This window comes from Peromyscus eremicus, chromosome 6 (assembly GCF_949786415.1).
Source record: "Peromyscus eremicus chromosome 6, PerEre_H2_v1, whole genome shotgun sequence".
Classification (NCBI taxonomy): domain Eukaryota; kingdom Metazoa; phylum Chordata; class Mammalia; order Rodentia; family Cricetidae; genus Peromyscus; species Peromyscus eremicus.
Window position 1 is genome coordinate 115,829,014 of NC_081421.1, and position 26,250 is coordinate 115,855,263.

Consider the following 26,250-nt stretch of genomic DNA (forward strand, 5'->3'; position numbering starts at 1 on the left):
AGACCTTTCATCTTCAGATTCTCTTTGCTTTTGATAGAGTTAGGAACCAACCTTGGGAGCCTGAGGTTGGGTTTCCTTTTAGTTACATCGGTCTTGAATTTGTCCTCTGTCTTCAAGCCTACAGTGAGTCTCAGATCTGCTTTTCATCTATATATCAGCTAAGTTTTTACAAAAGTAACAGAGTCCTTTCTGATGGATTCTTGTGCTCATGGAATTCTAGCAACTGCAATTTAGCAATTACCCAACTCAATGCTATCATTTTACATAGGATGACGCTGGGGCTCGTGATATGACTAGTCACTGCAAAGATCAGAGCCAGAACCACTGTGCTTGCTCTGTTCACATTAGTAACACTGGAAACAGACACAGAAAACATCTTGTTTCCCTTAGACGCTTTTGAATGTGAAGGACAGTGCCATAGGCCATCACAAGGAGGTCAAAGTTTCAATCTCCTCTGCAGCATTAAGGGAACTAGGGATCACACAGAATCTAAAAATAGGTCCTGTAATATGATGACCTTGTAGAGACTGTCTGATGCCAAGCGGCTCTGGATAGCTTAGAGGCACATTTGTGGATGTTTAGTGTACATTCCTGCTTGCTCGCTCTCTCTGTCTCTGTCTCTCTCTATGTCTCTCTCTCTCTCTCTCTCCTCTCCTCCTTTCCCCTCTCTCCCTCTCCCCTTCTCTCCCCCTTTCCTTCAATCTACCTTTTTAAGTTGTCTTTCTTCTCCTCTGGAAACTTCCTTTCTCAGCATCATATCCACTCACTCTTAATTTTTCTTATGTTTTCATGTTCGTGTGGCATCTCACATTCCACACTAGTGAGTACCTGAATATTTCAGCATTCTTGTTTTATATTAATAGAAAAGAGAATATAATTGAAACAGCTAACCTTTGTTTAGACAAAATTCCTCATTCTAAGTCATCTCATAGGCCAGGCTTGGTATTGTCCTCACTTGGATCAAATGCCAACTCCAATGGCTGAGGCTGGATGGGGATGAATTCATGAAGAACAAGCCATACTGGGTGGTACTGCTGTTTTCTCAGGCTCTCTGACTGAAGAGTTCCTGAAAGGGGGTGGGCGGGTGTATATGCAGAAGCTACCATCATTAGCATACCTTTCACTGTTAGAAAATGCTTCTGGGGAAGTAGTCCAGAGAAGTTAGACCAGTGCTTCGTTTGTTTCACTGTGGGTGAGGGAGGAAGGGAATGCCAAAGGAAAGCAGGAAACATGGAGCTACAGACTCAAGCTCACAGGAGTGAGAATAAGTGAATGAGCATATACTTACTCAGAAAGATGGTGGCGGGAGAGTCATTCTAACTTCTGTGCTTCCTGTCCTGGCTCCTTATTTTTCAATTCCTGTCTCCTGGCCTCTCCCTGGGAGTTCTGCCTCACCTCACAGAACAACCACCATATCTGAGTTCTTACCTCCTACACTATAGGAAGGATCAACTTGACCTTGTGGAATCCTGATAAACATTGGGACAACTGAGCACAATGCCTCATATTTTGTAATTAGATTGATCTTCAGCTAAAATGTAAAAACTTAAAATAAAACCAAGTGAAAACACAGCACATATTAGATATCAGGCATAATAAGCACGTTACTGGGAACATCAGGAGTTGGGAGGTTTTGTTCTTTTTGTTTATCAGTTGGACACAGTGACGTAAGGATGCATCTGAGTATGAGATAGAGACAAATTAAGGAACTAGGAAGACCATCTCTCAGTTCCTGACCTGTCTATACAACCTATGTGATTCGCCATGCTGTTGGTTATGTTGTTTAACTCGGTTCTGTTTCCCTGCCTACAAAGGGTGGAGGTAATACTTCCATTATAAGATGGAGTAACAGCTGACTGAGATTTGGGAAGTGGTGGATTTAGTGTATAATGGCTCAAGGAAGTTCTTTCATTTCCTTTCTGCTCTTCTTCTGTCTCCCGGCTTCTTCCCCAACCTCTTTCTCATAGTCCAATCACAAAAGAAGTCGCTCTCAGAGGGCCAAGTCTTTGCCTCTTCCTGCTACCTTTCTATACAGTTATCACAAAAAGAAATCTCTGGACTCTTGTTTCTGTCTGCTCTTGGGTTCCTGCTGGTCTGTGCTTACGTTGCTGTGACAGTATGTGATTCTGGACAACTTATAGAGAAAAGAGATTTATCTTGGCTCTCATGTTTCTGGAGACCTGAGAGTCCAAGAGCATGATGCAGGTGTCTGCTTGGCCTCTGATGAAGGCCACACGGCTGCCACTCATGATGGAAAACAGAAGGACAAAGTAACACTTATGGGACAGGTAAAACAGAAGGTGTAGCACAGCCCTGAGGAAGACCACTGCTGGGGTAACTGCTCTAGTCCCATAGGACAGACGATTCCCTCCCAAATGAAAGGCGTCCATCTTCTTATGGACTTGGTCACTTCTAATGGCACCACCATCAGCATTGTTACACTGGGAACCCAACCTCACATGATCTGTGATGGGGCCATCCTGTATCCAAACCATAGCCGTTTCCAAATCTATGGCAGGTTCATTTTGTATCCAAACCATAACCATTTCCAAGACATGTCTGCACTTTAGTGTTTTTGTTATGCTTTTAAGTTTAACATCCCTGAAGCTTTCTAAATAATTTCCTTTTCAGATAGGGTCATTTTGGAACCAAATCCCTGTTCCAGTCTCTAATACACTAATCTAAATTTGCCTGCTCTTATTAACCTACAGTGATCCATCCTGATTCATTCATTAGGTTACTGTGAGCCACTTTAAAAAAAAAAAATCGGTCTTGCTTGCAATGTATAGATGAGACATGTTGATGTTTATCAGCTATTTGTTTCACAATGGAGTTATAGTTTGCTTAAATTTCTATGAGGTTCCTTTGGTTGTGAACCTGGCCTTGAACTCCTAGGCCTGTTTTTTCAGCCCAATTCTTGAAGTACTTAAGAAAAGGAAACTGAAGTGGGGAATATGACTTGGTCAATCACATACTTGCTGCCCAAGTGTGAAGACCTAAGTTTGGATCCCAGAACCATGTATGAAAGCTGGGTGTGAGGCTGCACTTCCGGAACTCCAGCCCTGCTGAAGCAAACACAAGAAGGTTCCTAGAACTCACCGGCCACAAGCCTGGCCAAATCAGTAAACTCCTGGTTCAGAGAAAAACCCTGCCTCCCAAACCAAGGTGGAGAGAGCTTGAGAAAGAACCAGTCATCAACCTATGGTCTCCTCACACACATACACATATACACACAAACAAACGTGAACATGCATGAACAGGTACACACACATGCATGCCCACACGGAAAAGAAAGGTAAGAAAAGGGAAATTTTCTTGTTCCTGTATGTGAACCAAAGTCTCTGGAAATGAGATACTGATTCACTGAAACTTGATTCTAACTTTATCAATAATCGCCAGCATCTCTTTCTCCCTGTTGCTTCTTGGAACTTGGTTAATTCTGTTGCAGATTTTTCTAGTGGGAAAATTATACTATCTGTTTTCTAAGGCAGGATGCTAATGAGAGAGATTAATTTTTGTTCATTGGTTCCCTTACCTGGAAAAGACTTCTATGGCTCATTTCCGAGTGGCTCTACGGGGCCGTTCGGATGAATCCATGAACAGCCTCTTCCCTTAGTCGGCTCACTCACTCATTCATGAATTGCCGTGGTGAGTGGATTAGAGACAGGACTGGATGTGGTCCAACTCTTCAGTAATTATAAACAGACTGTGTCTGAAGGCATGTTGTCTCAGGATGACTGAGCTAAACACAGCTTTGTAAACGCCTCAGTAAATTTAGCAGATTCTTTGCTAGATTGGAGCCTTTTATAACAGTTATTTTAAAAATTAGATTTTTTGATAGAAATTAAATTCTTATTCAAATTTAGTGAGAAACTGAGAGAATATTGAATTGATTAGGGAACTAAAAGTAGTGATAAAAAGCTAACCAAGGGCTGGGCATATGTTTCAGTGGTAGAGAGCTGTTTGCTTGGCTTGTATGAGGCTCTGGGTTCAATGTCCAGTGTTAAAAACAGAGCAAGTAAACAAAGCAACAAAAGTCCCCTGTGTTTTAGAACCTATGTTTAGTTAGTTGGTCACCTTGTGTAAGCTGACTTTCCATGTCATATCTTCACTTATTTCCTATAGGGTCTCAAAGGACATCCAGGGCTCCCCGGACTCCGTGGGGAACAAGTAAGTGCTTTCCTGGCTTGGGGGGGGGGGGCTGGGCAAAGATAGACATAAGGGGAACTCTGGAGGGATCATTTCTCTCCTGCCTTTTCAATTTTTCCTCACAGTTATTTTCATTCTATTTAGAGCCAAGTTAAAACCTTTTAGTTGACTATCTATAGGTTACTAGCAAAACAATGTTTCACTGTTAATCACTTTCTCTTTTCCTGTTGTGTTCAGAATAGTGATACTTAAATCTCTGATTCAAAAGTCCATTTGAGAATTTTGTGACTGCTTCAGACCCTTTCCAAGAAAATATAGATATTTGTAAACACCTGACCTTTCATTCAGCTTTAGGGTCTAATCTGTTCACTAGGTCCTAATCAGCAATTCAAACTGGAATGGACCATACATTGTTATCCATATGTATGGATACACACACATGTACTGTTTAAAAGTCAAAATACTTTTGTAACTGTTTGGGTTTTGATCATGTTACTGCTTTTCTCTCCCACAAGACAATGATGACACTGTATCATAGATAAAATATAATCACGGACAGTGAGGATCAGGGATTAGAACCTGACTAAGGTAATGGATGCCATATCAATGATTCAGCAAAGCCTCAAGAAGCCCTGACAAGGACTCCAGGAAGACAAGTGATGATTAGTCTCTGAGGGAAATACACAAATGAAGAAACAAAGCCAGATTTCTCTTTGATTCATATTAAGAAGGACAGCATGCTGTTTCCAGTCCCTGAGGCACGATTTTTCAAGATTACTAATTACCACCCATGGCCAGGAAAGTGGTGTGTATATCAGCAGCAGGTGCAGGCTTGGCTTTCTGAAGCACAGACAAGTCCTGAAAGGCATGTGAGCATTTACAGGGGAAAAGTACGAGAAGGGTGGTAGGAATTAGCCCCCTGGGAGAAAAATCCCTGACTGCTGCTTTGGCAGAAATATGTAGATTCCAGTGAAGGACCCAGGACATTAGAAGTCAGTGACAACTTGGCACTAGTGGAACTGACTAGTCCTCTCGACTGCTCAGTTATCTAGCTCTGTTCATTTACATGCTATTGCTGTGAGGGGTAATAGTATTACTAACTAGGGAATCTGAATTCAGTTTTAAAGACTGGAAAATATGGTCCAGAAAGATCAAATTGTTAAGTGCTTGCATGCAAGCATGAAAACATGAGTTTGATTCCCAGCACGCACATAAAAGGAACAGAAGGCTCCTTGGCTATCACTGACTAGGGAGAATAACCCACTTGGCAAACTTTGGCTCTGAATGAAAGATCCTGTAACAGAAAATAAGGTAGATGGCTCCTGAGGAATGGCATCCAGGGTTGACCTTTGGTCTCTGTGTGTACACACACACACACACACACACACACACACACACACACACACACACAGAGAGAGAGAGAGAGAGAGAGAGAGAGAGAGAGAGAGAGAGAGAGAGAGAGATCCATATGTACATACACATACCCTTCATAAAGACTAGAAAAAGAAGAGTCAGAATTGGTAATGACCTGAAGAACAACTAAAACTACTCCTGCACTTCAACTGTGGAAACACTGGATGTGCAAAGAACAAAAATTGATTCATTTCATTTAGAATGTGGCTATGATACTAAGATTCATTTCTGGGAAATTTGTCAGCAAATTGGCCAGCAAACATTTGAAAACACAATTATCTCATTTGCATGCATTCTAGTCATAAGAGCTGGCTGAGCCTGTATTTTTTGCCAAACTGTACTATGACAGACTGCAACCTACTGTAGAATTACTTAATATTTTACATGTGCTAATTATTCAAGTGTTCAGTAGCATTGGGTTATTACTGTTGCCTCCACTTTAAAAGATACTCCTATATACTGTTTATTTTCTCCGCATAATAATCTCATGACCCAGGTATTATTCCGTTTGCTAGTAAGAAAACCAAGAGTATGTAGAAAAGACCTGTAGTGACATTGCTGGAATTGTGGATGAAGTCGCCCAACTAGACACAGATACTTTGATGCTCTGCATGAGAAGTGAGATTGGGGCAGGCTTCCTTATTTCCTGATGCTAATTGCTCAATTAGAAGACTCTTTTGAAAACCCATTTTTAAATACAGAGTGAACTCAGCCATGGCGCCTTGTGTTTCTGTGCTTGTCGTGTGACTTTTAGAGTGTGGCTGGCCCATGGTATGCTGGAGCTTTATAAAGACTGTGAGGGACACTCACTTGCTGGCTTTGTTGATGTTAGTCTGCTATAGCAGGATGGAGACATGAATGGAATTCTCCTGTTTCCTCTGTGCAGCTGGGATGTGTTAGAAACCCATCCAGAAGCAGATTGCCATCATGTCCCATTGCAGATCTGCTTTAAAAACAACTGAGTTCAGTTAGCCTAATCTAGCTAGGAATGTAATGAGAAAGGGATGGTGGTTGGCATTAGTCAGAGAGACAATGAATTATAATAAAAACAGCCTTTTAAAGGTGCCTCATTCTTTCCCATCCTCATATCCAAATACATACTCTCTCAACTTGGGTCTTGTGTTTTGGAATCAGATGAGACATTAAGGAAGACAGTCATAAATACACTGAAGTGAAGCTCACAATTAGGAGGCTTTTCCTAGAGTGTTACCTGCAAATCAGACTCACACTAGAGAAACCACCTTGAATGACAGTTTCTAAAATTAAACTCATTTATTTAAATCCTGCTGTCCCATGTACTAGCCATGTGACATGCCACAGGTGACTTGAACATTTCATCTCCTTTTCTCACATCTATAACCCAAGAACAATAATATTTATTTTATAGGATTTTTGAATAGGTTGAACAAGATGATATATATTAGCACTTAGTGCCTGGAGCATGCTCAGTAAATATGACGGGGATAAAATATCCTATGTAGTCCATATTAGTAGGGTAATATTTTATATATACAGTTTTAGATATTACTGTCACGTAGATACGAGTTTTCTATTGTGTAAGACCCAGAAGGCCAGTGTTTATTCTCATAATTCATTAATGTATCTACTGCCATTACTTCTACGTAACTCCATTTCTTCAGATATAAAATGGAAAAAAAGGTAATATCAATGTAGGAGATGTAAATCATGTGTAAAATACTTGCTACATAGATCAGTCTTAGCAAGGAATCACTGTTGGTCAAAGGGGTCATGAAGAGAAACAAGAGAACAAAACTGAGGAACATTCTGGAAACACTGAGAGAAATCTTTAAATCGTATCCTCAGTTCACTTTTTCCTGGGTCTGTTCTTTCCCTTGATTCTCAAAACTTGGAGGAATTCTAGGGGTTCAGTGTTTACACTGGAATTGATGCTTCTGTGTGCCACAGAAGGTGGGGGGCAACAGCCTGTTATCTCTTTAAGGTCAGTAAGATGGAAATGAATTCTATGCCACAAAGAATCTAGAAAGCCTACCACTATTCTATTGTTATCATGTGATGTTAAATAAAGGCTGTACAGCACACATTCCTTTGGCATTTCCTTCATTTAAGAGTTGTTTAAGACATAAACTCTGAATAAACATAAGAATTAATGAATAAAATATCCATGAGTGTCTGGAGAGGTGGCTCAGCAATTAAGAGCAGTGGATGCTTTTCCGGAGGACCAGGGTTTAGTTCTAGCACCCACGTGGTGGCTCACAACCAACTGTGACTCCAGTTCCAGGATATCAGTTGCCCTCTTCCCACCTCCATGAATATTGCATGCATGTGGTGTTAGACATACATTCAGGCAAAACACTCATACACATAAACAACTAAATAAATAAATAAGTAAAACCTTCAAAACATCAATGAAAGATAATGCAAAAAGAATAAGCTTTTACTAATTTTTCAGTCAGTCTGCAACAGATTTCCTTCCTGATGACTTTTGATTCTCTATCAGTTTTCTTTGAGCAAAATTTGTCTCAAGCCAAGAATACCAAGTGTGTCAATTCCAAGTGAATTCACTATGTGTCTAAACCAGCATGGGCTGCTATGACAAAATTCCACTGACAGGGTGGTTTATAAACAACAGAGCTTTATTTTTCCCAATCGTAGAGGCTGAGATTTCAGACCAGTAGGCCAGTCTGGATAGACTCTAAGGAGGGCTGTGTTCAGGGCAGCAAGCAGCTGCCTTCTATCCTGATGTGGCGCAAATAGGACTACAAGCTCTTGATATCTTCACATAAGAACTTCAATCCCATTCATGAGAATGCCACCCATTTAACATAGCTACCTCCCAAAGGCCCTCCCCATTAAGCCACTAGGCTTAGGATTTCAACATGTGAACTTGAAAGAGAAAATGAATATTCAGTCCAAGCAGCCTCCAAATTTACTCTGTGAATCTGAGGTAGACCCATGACATTATAAAGGTTTTGTCAATCAATATCTATTTACTCAACCAGACTCTCTATAAAGTCATGTCCACCTTAGAAAGAAATGAGAAGTTGGCTTTGAAGTTCACTGGTCCTCTTGGTCCCCTGGGGTTGGTGTTCAAACATGAAGGGATGCTGGAGAATGATGGAGATGAAAAGACTATTAAGATAGTACTTGACTTTCCTCAGAAATAATTTTCTTATTTAGATAGACAGCACTAGATTTTTCCTCTGACATGTATTATCAGTGACCAGTATCTCACTTACGGACTTCATTAACAGTTTTATTTATTTTTATTGAAAATTTTTTTGCCTAATTTCCTTCAGGTAGTGATTTCAATATGAGACATACCACACTATGCTCAGGCATTTCACGGGAAAACTTTTTTTCTAAATTTGGGTATTCTAAATACCAAATGAGTCTCTTTGGGTCTCCTATGTCTTATTGACTTATTTTTCATTTCAGGGAATTCCAGGACTCGCTGGTAATGTTGGCTCACCTGGCTACCCTGGCAGGCAGGTGCAGTGGCTACATTTACACTTCTCCTTTCGTGTCTCTTGTCACATAGGCATTGCATAGTCTGGCTCTGAGAGTCCTTGTTCAAACGGCAGATACGCTAGTTCTCCTTCATGGTCAACTACTTAGATAAACAATCAAAATCAAAGCTGTAAAAATTCTTCAGATATTGTACTGTAGACTGGTTTGTTGGGTGTGGAAGCCTGACTTTTAAACACATTGGATACTTTCTACAATGGAACTTTTAAAGTTATGATGCCTAAGAGGCGAGTAAGATCTGAGATGAGTCCCATGCTAACTTGATGAAATAAGTGTAAAAGTATCTCCAAAATAAGTGTTATTTTCCATAACACACTTATAAAACTTGAGGGGTAAATGGCAGGGCTTCACACGCCACTATGAAACATTTTCATCTGACCTGAATTCAGTGCATTGTATAGTTTTGAAAATCTGTTTCAATCATTTTGTATGTATTTCCCTCTAATCTCTTCCCAACTTCACATAAACTAATAATAGAGTAAGTTTTCCTTCTTAGACTTTTCATGACATTATTGTTTCCAAAAATAATTAATTAAATTTTGAAATCTAGATTTATAGCCTTATCCTCAAGAAAAGGGCAAATAACAACATAAGAATTAATCTATTGTTAACAAAATTGCATTTTAAGCACTTAAAACTATCCAAAGCTACTTACATTGTACTGGAACCATCTAGTAAGTGTGTATGTTATCAGAAAAACAAAACGAACACATACATGGACAGTGATTTGAAGTTTAAAATGTATTCATCTCTTAAAAACATATCAGAATAGATTTTAGAGTAAGATAGAGGTGTCTTCACAGAACACAGACAATTTCCCAGTGAAAAATAATTTAGAGAAAAAAAGTTTGTTGTTCCTGAAAACACCTGCTAATGTACTTTATATAGGTGACTAAAATGTAGTTTTATATTCATTATACATAATGCCCTTTGTGCCCTGAAATTACAAAATTTTTTGAACATTTGTAATCTTCTTCAGGTAAACCAAGGTTTGAATTTTATAGTATTTTTGTAGTTGTATCTATCTGTTAACTCCTCTAACGTACTGTACCATCCTGACAACACCCTTTGTTCACACCAGGGTTTAGCTGGACCAGAAGGTAACCCAGGTCCTAAAGGTGTCCGAGTAAGTAAGCGTTTGTTGTTGTTGTTGTTTGTTTGTTTGTTTTGTTTTGTTATCAGTTTGTTAAGTATACCTGCAAGAAGGTAGAATGAAAAGATAAAGCACTTACCCTTTCCACATTTTTTAATGGTTTTGTAGGTTTAGTTTGAAAGGAATGCATTTGCCATTTTCCCTTTGGTGCACAGAAAAACATCGCTCTCATGCAGTGTTTGCATCACAATCATGCACTTTCGGTTCTTCACTTGGTTTGGGCTATGTTAGGATGTGCTGTGCTACACACGCTGTAGCATCATTTACATATGAACACATTGAAGCCTTAGAATACATGTTGCAGTGAAGAGGCGAAGAGATGTATGAAGAGAGTTTAAGATGGAGATAATTTGATGATGCATGAGTCGTCATTGCTGTCCCGAGTAAGGAAATGTCTGTGACGAATGGAGTCAGCTTCACATCAGGGCATCCCTTTACACTTCTAAACCATTAAAGGAAAATGGGAGCCGTTCTTAATCAGCAAAGGAAAAGGGAAACACCCCGATAATGGAGTGTGTTACAAATTACAACCCCGTTGCTGCAGTTGCTGTTTTTGAGTGCACATTTTCCAGCCTCTCCTTACCAGGATTTGTGTGCTGTAGATCTCCCCCTCCCCTCACTGAAGTGCGTGCCTCCCTGTGCTACTGCAGTCTGCCTTGCATTTTAGTGAGCATGCGCAGTCTATGTAGTTTCCTGCCCCCGAGCATCAGTGAAGGAAAGGCTTGGTGCTGATTTTCAGTTGCTGCCTTGAGTTACACTCTCCACTCTTTTGTATCAATGAGAAGATTTGTGTGCAGTATCTTGACAAAAAGCAGTAACACGAGGAGAAGTTGTCATATTTTTACACATTTAAATTTAATATTGAGATACGTAAAATTTTAAATACTTCTGCCTAGAATTTTATGGATCAAACAAACAGTGAAATGAAACAATGTAAAGATTATTTTCTGTCTTCAAGGGTTTCATTGGCTCTCCTGGAGAGGCAGGACAGTTGGGACCTGAAGGCGAAAGGGTGAGGTTATTTCCTTCAAATACTACTTCTAATGTGTTCTTCTTGTGATCCAGTGGGGATCACAAACTCACAAGGGGATATCTGCTGAATGAGTGAGTAAGCCCAGTCTAAGAGAAATCATCTTCTAGGAATATTGGGCTTTTATAAATATTTTTTTTTTTTGGTAAGGAACATGATATGAATATATATGGTTAGAGATTTTCAATTTAATTTTTTAAATATGTGTTAAAATATAAAAATAGGGCTCTATGTAACCATGCCTGATGAATTTCTTTCTCTCTGTAAGGTGATTTAGATATCAACTAAGAGACACTCAAACTCAAAGTGGATTGAAATGGAGAAATTTTAAGAATAATGATGGGTGTAGTCGATGATTTACCAAATAGCTACACACACACACACACACACACACACACACACACTACTGTGCAAACACTTCATATAAATTAACTCCTGTAATGCACACAGCGTACTGTTGTTATTCTCATTTCTGATGGAGAGAGTAAGGCATATACAGAGAAAGAAACTCATCCTTGACCACATGCAGGAATTGAGAGTGTTTAGATAGAACATGGCCATCGGTGTTCTGGACACACAGCCTGGGTGCGTGACTCCGCTGCTTACATGACCAGAAACCTGAAGAAAGGCCAGTGGCATCTTTATAGAAGATGATCTGGAACAGTGAGAGGATAGTCCTCTCTGTTGCTTTCCTGAAATTGGTTTCACATAAAATTGGAAGCTGGCAATGCAAGGATTTGATTAACTTTGTTTATCTCCAAACAGAGAAAGAAGGGGACACAGAGGAGGACACATCCTGTTTTAGCTGTAGAAAATAAGATGTTCCTGTTTGTCTGGCTTGCCATTATTGGTGGCAGGCCTACTCCTCACAAATAACTATTATTACCAAGGAAGGGAAGGACTCCATTTGAAAGCTTGAATGATATCAGGAATCTTTTTTGGAGAATGGATTGAATGTATTGTTAAATGAATATGTTGAAGTTAAATGAATATATTGAAGCTTTTCTGAACACTACACTCATTTATATTTCATTGATGGACATTCAAGAAAAAGAGCTATGTTATTTAATGCATTCATTCAGCAAACACTTACTTTGGACTTTTCTGTATTCCAGGGCACTCCTGGGATCCGTGGGAAGAAGGGTCTGAAGGGAAGACAGGTAACTTGTTCCCTCCTTCTTGAGGTCCAGTAGACTAGTGGGATCTAATCTTGTTCGTTTCTCCCTTCTTAGAATGTTCATGAGTGTCTCCACCATCATGTATGTGCTGTCACCTGCTGATTTGTGACAATTTAACGTTGTACCAAACAGTATTTGACATGGTAAAGGAAATGCAGGTGTAACAATAACTCTCAATTGAATACTGCTAAGCCTTTTGGTATAACAGCAGAATAAATTGTTATATCCATGGTAGGCAGGTACAATGCCAGAACATACAGGAACAACTTAAAACATGACCGGAACACAGCTTTGACCTGCTGTAGCTAGAGTTTTCCTGACTGGCCCACAGTCAGGACAAATCTCTGACACCCGCCAGTCCCTCAGCTGCTCAGACCCAACAAAGTAAGCACAGAGACTTATATTGGTTACAAACTGTATGGCTGTGGCAGGCTTCTTGCTAACTGTTCTTACAGCTTAAATTAATCCATTTCTATAAATCTATACCTTGCCACATGGCTCGTGGCTTACCGGGATCTTCACATGCGGCTTGTCATGGTGGCGGCTGGCAGTGTCTCTCTCACCCAGCTTCCTGTTCTCTCAATTCTCCTGTTAGTCCTGCCTACACTTCCTGCCTGGCCACTGGCCAATCAGTGTTTTATTTATTGATCAATGAGAGCATTTGACATACAGAACATCCCACAGCAACCTGCCCTTGATGCTTAGACATCTTAAGTTCCACACAGAGGTGTCCAACCATTTGACATCATGACACTGTGTTGCCATCTATCCAATCTTCACTGGACAACCACAGAAGTGACAAAAAGATTGCAAAAAATCTTAATGTTTTAAGGAAGCTTGCAATTTTATGTTGGGCTATATTGTAGTCTACTGGTTGGTTACCCCTGAGAGACTTTCTTCTTACATTTCTTATGTTTTCAGGGTTTTTTTAAAAGCAGGAATATGAATTTTATTAAATAATACAATAATTTCATAGACAGGAGAATATGTTGATATTGTCTGAGACTCAATTCTTAATAAACGAAGAAACTAGTCCAGAGAACGACTCTGACAAAGCTAACAGAGCTGCTTAGATACCTTTCCTCCAATTACAGTCTTTTCCTGGCCACTCTAAGATGACTTTGAGGGTGACAGTCTGTGCTTTACTGTGGCTGTGAAGGGGGAAAGGATCTTTTATAATAGTTTGATTCAAATTTTTGATATTAATGAATACTATCTTAATGCCAGCAAAAATGGATCTATGTGTCTTGCAAATATATTTTTTCTAAGGATCTAAATCTATTACAAGTACATATATTTTAAAGTAACTACACTCTGTGAATTTTTGCAATATAAAGAATAATCAAAGATCCCAGTAATCAATTCATTTCCCATTTCCCATGGCCTTCTCAAACTCTCCTTTTAAATTCAATATTACTCTTTTGGATTTTTTAAAAATCATCTATTAATAAAAAGCCAAAGTTATCTGTGACATCACCTATCTGTAATATTTAAATTATTTAAAGCAGTCAGTCTTCTGAGCTTTATAATAGTCCTTGAATATAGTTTGGGATAGATTCTAGTGTCATTGAGTTTGGGAAACGGGAGGTCTGAGACTTGGAATCACACTTAAAAGCAGTGGAGAGGCTGAGAGGGAGGGGAACCGCATTCAGGATGTTAAGGGAAGAAAGAAAACCAGCAGGAAAGCTAACACTGAGTGCAGATGCACTTGCTGTAGGGCTAGTGATCCCTGCTTTCCATCCTCTACTCAAGATACTTAAAAGAAGTGTGGTATTTGTGTGTGTGTGTGTGTGTGTGTGTGTGTGTGTGTGTGTGTGTGTGTGATATGTGGCCAAAATGTGATAAAGCTGTTTGAATTTTTCACTTTGAGGACTTGAGTTTATTGAAAAAAACCCATCAAACTGTCAAGTGATGCAAAGTAAACCTCAAATTTTGTTTGAATCTATAATGAACTTCAGAGCTGACCTCATCTCAGCTAGAGCAGGAGCAAATAGCATCGCCACTTAAGGAATGGAAGCAGCATTTTAAATACTTTGTGTGCTGCATTATTTAATTGTATTGCTTTTTACATGAATATGATGTTGTGTTCTTTGCATTTTAGCCCCTATCCACACACCCCTACAGAACCCATTCTGTATTTATCATATGTCAAATTTCTAACCAAAATACGAAGATCTGATGCTATTCAAATTGACAGATCAGTCTCATCATTTTTAATCTTTCCCACTCTAGTCTATGACTCTTAATTTTTCTATCTTGTTCCTATCAGTTTGTTGCTAATAAAATAACCAAAAAAAATCATTTATAGTAATATATAATTTCCCATGCTTAAAATGGTACACTATTCTTTAATAATTACTTTAAGCATTCAGAACCTTTAGATAAAGCAGACAATGGTTGAGATTGGTGAACAGATCAAGCATTTTCTAAGTCCTATCATACATGACTTGGACAATCACTAGTGTGATTAATATATTTGGTCTTATACGGATATTGACTCAACCTTGGCATCAGCCACATACAGGATGGCTCTAAGTTCCTATTCCATAATGACACAAATTATCCAGAGAGATTTATAGCAGCTTTTGGTTGTTTACTCCTTAGAGAATTATAAAATTAGATAATGGTTTCTGTTTAATTCAAAATGATAGTTCAGGGGGCCTGGAGAGATGGCCAGCAGTTAGAAACACTGGCTACTCTACCAGAGGACCTGCTTTTGATTCCCAGCATCCACATGGCAGTTCACAACTATCTATAATTCCAGTCCCGGGGAATTCAACACCCTCTTTGGCCTTCGAGGGAACAGTATGCATGCGATGCATAGACATACACGCATATAAAAGTCCCATACTCATCTAATAAAAATAAATAAATAGTCTTAAAAACAGAGTTCAAGAAAGTGTAGAGAAATAAAATGCAATGCTTTTTGAGAACCTTTATTCTACTATTCTTCACTTTGTAAAACTGGCAAAGGTTTATTGATTCAAAATACATGTATTTGTGTAAGATTTAGATCCTGAGACTTATATTTGAAAAACACGTAAATCCAGTTTTTTCTAACTATTTTTTACAGAAAGAAATTGTTTGATACAGTAACATATCATGCTTGTTATATGTATTCTTTCTTATTCTTTCCACAAAGTAGCCTGGCAATAAGTAGCCTGGCAATATGTAGAGAGCAATATGAGCAGTTAGGGTGAGTGCTAGTGTAAAAGTTAGGTTGACCAAGGTACAGTGGACCTCGGTGTTCTAATGCCATCCCTCCTGTGAGCTATGGAATAACATTGTTTCTGAGCTTACTTTTGGGAGGATGTTGTTACAAATCACACGTTGACACAGTTGGCAAATGATCACTTACTTCCCTGAGTAAACCCAAACCATGAAATTAGCTGTAGGGAGCCAACTTCGTGATGTCTGCCTCTTTGTTGTTGTTGTTTGATGAGATCATAGACTGACAGTGAGATGAATCTTTTCTAGACATCTTAGATATACAAGTGCTACTGAAATGGACACATTTAAAAAAGGATGTGTTGTTTTGATTATTCAAGAAATAATTACAACTGAGTTAATTATTATTCAGCTTCATATTGTTTATTTTTAACTTAACATTTCTGTTAAAAGTTACTTCTGTTCAAATTTTACTTTCTAGACCAGCCGTCCCACCAGTGAAATAGTGTCTGTATGCAGTGTTTATATAGTTAATTGATATTTGTAACTCAGTATTTCTTCAGATTTTTTTAAACCAAGATTATTACTTTGAAGTAAGTTCATTGTTTTTGTTAGGAATGTGCTGTACTTCAGGGTCAAGTAGTAGCAAAATGGTTATTTTAGTAAACATACTCCTTGGTCTTGAGTTGTTGGTGCTTGAACTTTGCTCTCCTTCCTTTTATGAGCTGTTCCTGCTGTCAGGATGGGAGAGTAAGGCTCATGCTGAGCAGTGTCCTTAATTAAAGACCTTGTGTAACACCAACCTCGTTTAGCCTTCCTTGTGTTAACCCAGGCTCTCAGACATTCAGCTACAATAGTCCTTATTTTTTTCTCTACTGTTTACATGTCATGATAAGATCAAAACTTGAATACTAGAGGATATCCCCTGGAACTCAAAGCATTATTAATAAAACTGACATTTAAAGATGGACAGGCCCAGGAGATGTGTCCTGTGCATGCGTTTGCACTCTGTGGTCTGGAGTCAATGAATGTTCATTCTCCAGAGATCTCAGATGGGGGGGGGGGGTCAAACAAGATAGCAGGCAGTATTTTTGAGTCAGACTTTTAAAAACTCCATGGTGCTGTTCTATGATACATACTTCACTCTATATATGTGAGGTGCATCTCGGAAAAGACCTGTGATAAATCTTACTCTTTAAAGACTCAAAGCATCCATTAATTTCAAAAGTAACAATACTTACAAAAGAACAATGCAAAGAATCAATGAAACAAAGAGTTGGTTCTTTGAGAAAAACCAACAAGATAGACAAGCCCTTATCCAAACTAACCAAAGGGCAGAGAGAGAACATCCAAATTAGCAAAATCAGAAATGAAAAGGGGGACATAACAACAGATGAGAAAATCCAGAGAATCATCAGTTCATACTTTATAAACCCATACTCCACAAATTGGAAAAATCTAAAAGAAATGGACAATTTTCTGGATAGGTACCACATACCAAAATTAAAGGAAGACCAGATAAACAATTTAAATAGGCCTATAACCCCCAAGGAAATAGAAACTGTCATTAAAAGTCTCCCAACCAAAAAAAGCCCAGGACCAGATGGTTTCAGCAAGAATTCTACCAGAATTTCAAGGAAGAGCTAATACCAATACTCTCCAAACTGTTCCACATAGTCGAAAAAGAGGGAACATTGCCAAACTCTTTTTATGAGGCTACAGTTACCCTTATATCCACACCACACAAAGATGCAACAAAGAAAGATAATTACAGACCAGTCTCTCTCATGAACATTGATGCAAAAATACTCAATAAAATACTGGCAACCCAAATCCAAGAATGTAGCAAAAAACTTATCCACCATGACCAAGTAGGCTTCATCCCAGAGATGCAAGGATGGTTCAACACACTAAAATCTGTCCATGTAATACACCATATAAACAAACTGAAAGAAAAAACCATGATCATTTCATTAGATGCTGAAAAAGCCTTTGACAAAATCCAACACCCCTTCATGATAAAGGTCTTGGAGAGATCAGGAATACAATGAATATACTTAAACATTATAAAGGCAATATACAGCAAGCCAACAGCCAACATCAAATTAAATGGAGAGAAACTCAAAGCAATTCCACTAAAATCAGGAACAAGACAAGGCTGTCCACTCTCCCCATATCTATTCAAAATAGTACTTGAAGTTCTAGCTAGAGCAATAAGACAACAAAAGGAGATCAAGGGGATACAAATTGGAAAGGAAGAAGTGAAAATTTCCCAATTTGCAGATGATATGATAGTATATTTAAGTGACCCCAAAAACTCTACCAGGGAACTCCTACAGCTGATAAATACCTTCAGTAATATGGCAGGATACAAGATTAACTAAAAAAATTAGTAGCCCTCCTATATAAATATGATAAATGGGCTGAGAAAGAAATCAAAGAAACATCACCCTTTACAATAGCCACAAATAATATAAAATACCTTGGGGCAATGCTAACTAAGCAAATGAAAGACTTGTATGACAAGAACTTTAAGTCTTTGAAGAAAGAAATTGAAGAAGATATCAGAAAATGGAAAGATCTCCCATGTTCATGGATAGATAGGATTACCATACTAAAAATGGCAATCTTACTAAAAGCAATCTACAGATTCAATGCAATCCCCATCAAAATCCCAACACAATTCTTCACAGACCTGAAAAGAACAATACTCAACTTCATATGAAAAAAACAAAAAAACCAGGATAGCTGAAACAATTCTATACAATAAAGCAAGCTCTGAAGGCATCACAGACCTCAATCTCTACTATAGAGCTGTATTTATTACTGTAGAGTTATAGTAATAAAAACAGTTTGGTATTGGCATAAAAACTGACATGTGGACCAATGGATCAAATTGAAGATTCTGACATTAATCCACACACCTAGGAACACCTGTTTTTTTTCTGTTGTTTTTTTTTTTTTTTTTGACAAAGAAGCCAAAACTGTACAATGGAAAAAAGGAAAGCATCTCAACAAATGGTGCTGGCATAACTGGATGTCAACATGTATAAGATTGCAAATAGATCCATATCTATCTCCATGTACAAAACTCAAGTCCAAGTGGATCAAAGACCTCAACATAAATCCAGTTACATTGAACTTGATAGAAGAGAAAGTAGGAAGTAGTCTTGAACACATTGACACAGGAGACCACTTCCTAAATATAACACCAGTAGCACAGACACTGAGAGCAATAATTAATAAATGAGACCTCCTGAAACTGAGAAGCTTCTGTAAGGCAAAGGACATGGTCAATAAGACAAAATGACAACCTACAGAATGGGAAAAGATCTTCACCAACCCCACATCTGACAGAGGACTGATCTCCAAAATATATAAAGAACTCAAAAAGATAGACCTCAAAATACTGAACAATCCAATTAAAAACTGGGCTACAGAGCTAAACAGAGAATTCTCAACAGAAGAATCTAAAATGGCTGTAAGACATTTAAGGAATTGCTCAACATCCTTAGTCATCAGGGAAATGCAAATCAAAACGACTCTGAGATACCATCTTACACCTGTCAGAATGGCTAAGACCAAACACACTGATGACATCTTATGTTGGAGAGGATGTGAAGCAAGGGTAATACTCCTCCACTGTTGGTGGGACTGAAAACTTGTACAGCCACTTTGGAAATCAGTATAGCAGTTTCTCAGAAATTGGGAGTCAATCTACCTCAGGATCCAGCAATACCACTCTTGGGCATATACCCAAGGAATGCTCCATCATACCACAAGGACACATGCTCAACTATGTTCATAGCAGCATTATTTGTAATAGCCAGAACCTGGAAACAACCTAGATGCCCTTCAGCCAAAGAATGGATAAAAAAAATGTGGCACATATACACAATGGATACTACTCAGCAGTAAAAAAAATAAAAAAAATAAAAAAAATAAATTACATCATGAAATTTGCAGGCAAATGGATGGAACTAGAAAATATCATCCTGAGTGATGTAACCCAGACTCAGAAAGACAAACATGGTATGTACTCACTCATAAGTGGATACTAGATGAAAGGCAAAGGATAACCAGACTACAACCCACAGCTCCTGAAAGGCTAGCTAACAAGGAGAACCTTAAGAGGGACGCATGGATTGCCCTGGAAAGGGGAAATTAATAAGATCTCCATGAGTAGACTGGGGGTGAGGGGAGCAATGAAGAGTATAGGATGGGGGATGAGAACATGAGGGAATAGGATGGTTGAGCTGGAACAGGGACAGAGTGGGAAAGCAAGGAAAGAGATACCATGATAGAGACAGACAGCATGGATGCTAGGGAAGTTTCCAGAAATCCACAAGGATGACCCCACCTTAGACTACTAGCTATAGCAGAGAAGGTGCCTGAACTAGCCTACCCCAGTAATCAATTAGTGAATACCCTAACTGTCATCATAGAGCCTTCACCCAGTAACTGATGGAAACAGATGCAGAAAGTCATGGCCAAGAACCAGCCAAGCTCTGGAAGTCCGGTCAAAGAGAAGAAAGAGGGACTCTATGAGCAAGGGGCATCAAGACCATGATAGGGAAACTTACAGATACAACTGAACCAAGCTAGTGGTAACTCATGAACTTTGGACTGATAGGTGTGGAGCCTGCATGGGACTGGACTGGGCCCTCTGCATGGACGAGACCTTTAGTAGCTTGATCTGTTTGAGGGACCCCCAACAATAGAAATAGGATCTATCCCTGGTGCATGAACTGGTGTTTTGGAGCCCATTGCTTATGGTGGGACACCTTACACAGCCTTGATGCAGGGGGAGGGGCTTGGACCTGCCTCAGCTTTGTGCAGGGCTTTGCTGACTCCCCATGGGAGGCCATATCTTTTCAGAGAGGGGATGGAGGGTAGGTTGGGGAGGAAGGCTGGGGGGAGTGGGAGGAGAGATGAGGGAGGGATCTGTGGTTGGTATGAGGAATGAATAAACATTTCTTATCAAAAAAAATAGTGAAGGGAAACAGGATTGGCATATGTTTGAAAACTGTAGATTTCATACATTATACCTAAAACCACATATCAGTGCAGTTCCCAAAGTTCGTTTTGTAGGGCAGCAGTCAGATGTTAATTCTAATGTTGCTTTTTAGAAGAATTTACAGGGCTGCTGGTTCGATTTACCAACAGTGTGTTTATTGTACTAAGTTGTGTGGTTTCAACATCTAAAAAATGTATACCGCAGCTGACTCTCCATGACGGAAGGCAAACATGAAAGGAGATAGCATTGACTCCCAATAACACCCAGACAATAAACCATCAAAAAACAAAACAAAAAGAACAAAAAACAGTGTTTTAGGCTGGGGAGATGGCTCATTCAGTAAGGGCTTTCCTTGCAAGCCTGAAGACCTGAGTTCGATCCACAGAGTCCATGGAAAATCCAGTACAGAAGTATGTATCTGCAATTTCAGTGATGGTGAGGTGGGTAGAGACCCAGACCCCTGGAAGTGTGGGAGCCCGCTAGCCTGACCTCTGTGATGCACTTCCAAGCCAAAGAGAGACACTGTCTCAAACAAAAGGTAGAGGGCACCTGAGCACCGAGGTTGACCTCTGACCTCCACATGTGTGCTACGAAGGCACACGCCTGCACTTGCATGCACACACTTACACGTGCATGTGTGTACGCACACAGACATCAAAATTCTTTGAGATTTCTTGGACTTGAAAGGACTAGGTTACAAGTAATCAGATCATGTTACCTTTAAAGTTGGAGAGCATGACTGAACTAGGTTTTACTCCTGGGAAAATTGATACCCTTAAGGGATGTTTATTTTTCTAACTATAGAAAAGAATTCCCCACCCCTCCACCCCATCTCTTTCTCATATAGCTTTCTGTTGGAGGAGTCTATTTAAAGTAAGCTGTGTTTTGGCTTCTAACCCCAGCGTTAGGAGTTCTGGAGTATAAGTGGTCTGTGGAGCATCTGTTATTAGTGTCTATATTTAGCCCATGGCAATCTTAAACACATAGAGCACACGATCGTCTCAATGCATGCACTCTCTGGAGAAGTCACAGACAGTATTTTCTTTGCTTCAGGAAAAAGTTACAGTTCGTTGGGTCATAAAGGAAATGCTGAGGTATTTTTGGTAGATTGCCATTAATTTTCCAATGATTTCTTCTCAGCCAGGAAAAAAAATTGCTATTTTCTGCTTTCTACTTTATGGAACCATCTATTACAACCATATTTGGCTAACTGCCACATGATGAGTGTATAGAAGATTTCAGACCACAGGGCTTTGAATTTGCTTCATCCACAGGGCTAGGAAAGGGACACCCACTGCTCACTTGGAGAAAATCCAAACAGGGCATGATTTCACAGGGACGTGACACCAGCAGGTGAAGAGTCAGCCGGGTGATTATGTTCAGGGCTGATAACAGATGGAAAATGCAGAGAGGCTTGTAGGTCATCAAAATGAAGCATAAGTGACATACGGCAGGCAAGTCTAGTGTTTAGGGCTCTGTTTTCTTTGAGGGAAAACAGCAAGAGTGGCAGATACTGTGTCACAAATATTTTTTTGAGATGAGGGGAAGAACAATGTCAGTTCTCAGATCAGGAACACGAGGTGATGACCGTTCTTTAAGAACAAGGCAGAAATGACTCCAAAAATGGAGGTATGGACTAGCAAAGCCTACCTGAAATGATTCAAAGTCCTATTGAAGTCTACCATCAGCTCAATTGAGGTGCTAGGCTTCACCTTTGACTAGTGGCTCAAATTGTCCTAGCTGTGTGAAAAAAAGAGGATGTGGAGAGTGGGTATCACAGAATTAGCCACACTCCAGCCTTGATCTGCGGTGATCTCTTTCCTCCGTAGAGGACTTTTAAATGCCGGAAATAGGTGTGCATGTGTAGGATACACAGAATTATAGTCTACAATGTAATTCATCTTTCTAATTCTAGAGAAATTATTCTAATCTCTTTCAACTGCTTTGTTTGATAAAGATATGCCTCTCTATATACTGGTGTGCCAGCTTAGTGTATTTTTATCTATAAAATTTATCATTACCCTATTTTATTATCATTATTTAGTGATAATTTTTATTTATTTCTACTTTAAGCTAATATATTTTAAACCTTATGCTAGATAGAAAAAAGCATATTCTGTAGAAGTATTTATATTGCTTTTATTTTTTAATCCTGTAATGTGTAGTCATTATAACCATTTGATGATTATTTTTCTGATTCTATACATATTATTTTTATGATTTCCTTGTAGAACTAGGAAAGTACTCCTTTTATTGAACACTCTCAGCATGAAGTTTTTCATTGTTTGCACATATCTAAACACACTGCAAGTATCTATGAGTGATCTAAAATATGAATGCCACCTGTATATTCAAGCGGAAGTGACGTTTCATGTTTGAAAACTTCCGTGTTTGGTGACAGTATCATTGTTAGACTCAGGCAAGAGGGAAACTTATCTTTGAGCTTTAGGAGGCTCTGTGGATCACAAACAAATACAAGGAATGTGCAGGAAAAGCAGATGGGTGGCATGCCATTTAGGATTCAGTGCCTAGCCCTATGGTAGCATGCCCTACAATTTTAGACACCACTATTGTTACAGTGTATTAGTTATTCAGTGCTGTATGAGAAATAACTCCAAGTAGGTAATCTTAAACAACAACAAATATATGTTGTTATAGTTTCCTTAGTCAGGAGCTTGAAAATGGCTTGTTGGAGTTGTCTAATTCCTGAGCTTAAGGTTAAGATTGGGTAGATGTCATAGTGATCCAAAGGCTTGACTGGGCTGACAGGATCTACCTGTAAGGTGGTGTGCTTACTGGCTGTCTAGGTAGATGCTAGTTGGTAATAGAGATCTGACTTCCACAAGGCTCTGTGAGGGTCTTAAGAATGGGAGTTCTTCTTCTCCTGAGATGGGAGACAATGAGTCCAAAGTAGAGAGGCTGCAGCATCTTTATTAGGACAGCTTCTTAAATCACTCACTGCCACTTTTGTTTTCTGTGTGTGATAATAAACACCAGCCATAATTTAACATGGAAGGGATCTATACAAGAGCAGGACTATTACATATCAAAGAACACTGAGGTCCATCCCTGAGGCTGACTGTCACAATTTAATACCGTGTGGGCCTCAGAGACATTATGAGCATGTCTTTTCTGAAAGCCTGGAATGCCTGAAGGTGACATTAATTTTAGACACAGTAATGGCTTAAAATTATAATGAGGATTTGGTCATACAGTAGAAACAATATGGAAGAGGAATGTTAAACTAATTGTATAATTGAGTGCAGTGGACATTTACACGTTGAAATTGTGGTTCTTAACAATTCAAAGTTTCTGTTGGCTGCTTCCCATTTATACTCTTATTTTTGATCCCAGGAATTATAAAATTAATGTGACAGTAGCAATAGGTATACTTACAAATTCACAAATATTTAGCATCAAAAAACACCTGATATTTTAAATCTGGATTTACATAGATATTACATGTAAATTTTCATCAAAATTTTATCATTTACTCTCTCCACTGGAAAAGATATAAACACGAAATGATAGAATGATAAAGTTTTAAGGATACAAATATTTCATAAGATTAAGGCAAAACTGATAAAGGTAAATAGAAAATTTTAACCTGTTTAATTTTCATGCTCATTGACTTGAACTTACACCAAAAAACAGCAGCAGAAAATCTTCAAACCTGTGACAGGCTTACGACTCTAGAACTAGTGAGTGGACTTAATAACCTATCACAAAATGCATGAGCGAGGCTTTATGATTCTCTACTTAAAGATGAAAGTGGTAGTTTTATTAGTTTCAGATTTCTGTTGCTGCATAACAAATGCTACAAGTATGGAGGACTGAGTTTAATGGTGTGGATCCAGACCCTGCCTAACAGAGTCTTGCACTCACATCATCAGGTGGCGTTCAGGGTGCCATCAGGGCTGTGTTATCTGGAGGTCTGACTGGCAGAAAATCTTTATCTAAGCTCATTGTGGTTCTGAGAAGTTACTTTCTGAAGTTGGAGAATTGAGGGTTCTGGGTTCTTTTTAGTTTTGGGGTATAGGCCACCAGCAGGCCCCATAGCCTATCAGCCTCTAAAGGCCAGCCACAACTTCTTGCCATGTGAGATTGTCCACCAAAGCTAAAATCATCAAGCTGGTCAGGGATATATCTATTTTCATGGTAGTAAGAATTTTACATAGATTTTGTAGTATAATTATGTAGTCAAATCCATCACTGTTGCTATGTGCTAATTATTCAATGAAGCAAGTCACACATATTAGTCACAGTCAAAGAAGTGTGTAGTGATCACAAAAACAAGAAAAGACATCTCCACTTAGTAGCTATTTTTTAATTGATGATATATTGATGAACATGTATATAGAATAATAAATAATAAAATCCATTCTTTCTATCTATAATAGGGGATGTTTAATGAATAATAAATATTAAAATCATAAAATAGCTACCAGTCATTTCAACTAAACTGCCTGAGGGATAAAGTTAAGAGTCAGTAACTAGCATTTATATATGTTGGACAGTGACCAGAAGTAAGCAGGAAAGTTCCCTTGTGGTGCTGCTGCTTGAAGGATGTCTGGGAATTGTAACGGGTGAGGAACTGACCACAGTCCTTTCCCCATTTTTCCCTCTTTTTTCTTCTGTAGGGAAAATCACAAACTGTGGGAAGCTACTTAAGAGAGTAACTTCTCTCCCTGGACTGTGGTGGGACCAGGTTGTGGAGGGAGGTGGTAGAGGTGGGCGGTGGGGACAGGCGTGTTAAGTCAGGCACTTCCTTTAGTCAGTCCTGAGTGAGTGTCCAAGAATGGTTGTTGGTACCTGGCTTGTCACACCTGTGTTAATGGTTGTGGTGGTGGTACGCACGTGGGGTTCCTGTGTGTATGGAAGTGGTTAAAGTTTCTACAGAGACCAGAGGTCAGCATTAGGTGTCTCTCTCGATTGCTTTCTACTGTATTTTGTGTGACAGGGTCCCTCAGTGGACTTAGAGCACTCAGTTTGGCAACAGTGTTTGGACAATGAGTGGTCCACGCATCTCTACCTCCCAGTGCTGGAGTTAGAGGCATATGTCACGCAGCTCAACTTTTCACATGTGTTGGGAATCTGAACCCTGGTCCTTTTGCTTTGCATCAAACACCTCATTGCCTGAGCCGTGTCTGAAGTCCCGATTCTCTGTTTTCAGGACAACTTATTGAAATATAATTCACATAACACAAATTTCACTCCCTTAAATTTGTTATAGAATTTGATGAGTTTTAGTGTATTTAGAGTTGGACATTAATCATGTTCTCTAGTTTTAGAACATTTTCATTACCCCCCAAAGGTAACTCAATGCTCTGAAGCACCTCCATTCCTCCTGTTACGTCCACATCTCCACTTGTGTCTCTGTGAATTTGCCTGCTGTGGACATTTCACGTTAAGGGGATCACTTACTGTGTCCCACTTTCCTAATTATTTCACTGCAGAAAAACATGCAGCATCTCTAATTTATCAGATTTATTCAATACTTTTCCTCCTTTGTTTTCATTACCTGGCTGTCATAAATACTTTCAGATATAATGTATTAGCTCACTGAGCTTGATTCCTGGAACCCACAGAGAGCACCAATTCCACAAATCGGCTCTCTGCCCAGCATATATGCACC

The 26,250-nt window shown here is 39.1% G+C and overlaps 1 protein-coding gene across 1 annotated transcript in view; it reads left to right on the forward strand.

Annotated features, from left to right (window-relative positions):
* Col24a1 (collagen type XXIV alpha 1 chain) overlaps positions 1-26,250 on the forward strand; it is a 293,451-nt gene that overhangs the window by 41,886 nt on the left and 225,315 nt on the right. The window contains exons 8-12 of the mRNA XM_059266384.1: positions 4,126-4,170; positions 8,980-9,033; positions 10,151-10,195; positions 11,181-11,234; positions 12,368-12,412. Coding sequence (XP_059122367.1) covers positions 4,126-4,170; positions 8,980-9,033; positions 10,151-10,195; positions 11,181-11,234; positions 12,368-12,412 — 243 coding nt within the window. The remainder of the gene's footprint in view (positions 1-4,125; positions 4,171-8,979; positions 9,034-10,150; positions 10,196-11,180; positions 11,235-12,367; positions 12,413-26,250) is intronic.